Here is a 1526-nt window from a genome sequence, read left to right on the forward strand (position 1 = left end):
ACACTTACCCTCATGTTACAGCTGAGCAGCACATGGGAGTCATTGTCTTGTGGGAAGACAGAAGATCAGAAAATGATAGCTGAACAGTACTGCAAGTATATGAAAACCTTCTCCACCCTTGTGATGTGAAGAAGAAACGGGGTCTAGACAAGCATTATCATTCTCAAAACACTTCAAAATAACACAGAATTGTTTGTACAATTCATCTACAGGAAGCATTTTGGGATTTTTATTCAAGATTGGGAGAATTTGGTTGTGGTACAACAATTGGGAGACGCATCAAGTGCGTTTAATTCTAGTCATTGAGAGTATTTTATGTCGTCCATCTACTATAATATAAAACTGTATATAATGAATGGTTTTTAACACGTTGATAAAACAAAAATGTTGACAATTTTGCCTATATTTTTAGGTGTTGCATTGTAACCTTTCACAAAATATTTTGGAGAACAAGCAAACACACCAGTATTGTTGGGATATATATTAAGAGCAGGCACTCTACTAGTTTATTTTTCTTTGCCAGTAGACAAAATGCATTGTTGCCAAAAAGTAGCAGGCATTAATACATAATTCATTATTTATCGCAGGTTCACCAATAATGGCAAACAGAATCAAAATTTGAATGCTCTAAGCTTTTGATGTTTGAAGTACTGTTTCATAAACAAATGCCCATGTGCTGTGGGATTTTTATTTTATTAAAAAAAGCTTTCTTAAGAATATACAAACTGGAAAAACAGATTTTTTAATAAAATCAAATTTATATTTTTTATTCAGTAATTTAATTTTTTCATTTAAAAAATGCCAAATGAATGGTCTTTTTTTTATCACCCCCTGCTGCTATTTTTATAGCATGTAGACATTGCTGGCATTGTGAAAGCACAATAGCGATTTGTACAGAGACAACCTCTATGGTAATGTCTGCTTAATTATGCACTAGCATTTCATACGATTTTTGTTCTGTTTTGTTATTGATTTTACTTGTACATTTTCTAAGAAATATTTTGGGAGATTGTTTGAAGCCTTGCACCTTCATTTGTTTGGGAGAAGATTGCATTTCATGTATTTTTTATTTGCCTTGTGTATATTTTCTTCATGTTTTGTTCTGTATAGTACTGCCTCTTATGTAAGCTTTTACAAACAAAACCATTTTTTTTATTGATTTTGCTGCCTTAAAGCATTTTGTGCAGCATACCTGCACTTATTTTGTACTGCCTTGTTTTTAAAAAATAAAGTGTCTTTGTAAAAAAAAAAAAAAAAATACTTACGTTTTTATTTTTTTAAGGTTGTAAGTTATATGTTTGCCATTTAAATCACAGAAAATGTCAGCTTTGTGGAGCAAGTATTATGTATTGATGACATGCATCAGCAATATGCATGAAAACAAGTAATTGACTAACTGATCTATCCAGAGCTGGGGTCTCTGAGAGTTGGCTAATGAGCTACTAGTTTCCTACTTGCAATTGGCACCTTCCTTATCTCAAGAAAGTATGGCTTTTATGTTCCTTTGCACAAATGACAATGAATAC

The 1526-nt window shown here is 32.1% G+C and overlaps 1 protein-coding gene across 2 annotated transcripts in view; it reads left to right on the top strand.

The window, feature by feature from the left end:
• Positions 1–1247, top strand: part of MYB (MYB proto-oncogene, transcription factor) — a 17235-nt gene extending 15988 nt beyond the window's left edge. For both annotated transcript variants that reach the window (XM_053460617.1, XM_053460616.1), the window contains one exon: positions 22–1247. In XM_053460617.1, coding sequence (XP_053316592.1) covers positions 22–129 — 108 coding nt within the window. In that variant the 3' untranslated portion in view covers positions 130–1247. The remainder of the gene's footprint in view (positions 1–21) is intronic.
• The last annotated feature ends 279 nt before the right edge of the window (positions 1248–1526 follow it).

Source organism: Spea bombifrons, chromosome 3, assembly GCF_027358695.1.
Source record: "Spea bombifrons isolate aSpeBom1 chromosome 3, aSpeBom1.2.pri, whole genome shotgun sequence".
Lineage (NCBI taxonomy): Eukaryota > Metazoa > Chordata > Amphibia > Anura > Pelobatidae > Spea > Spea bombifrons.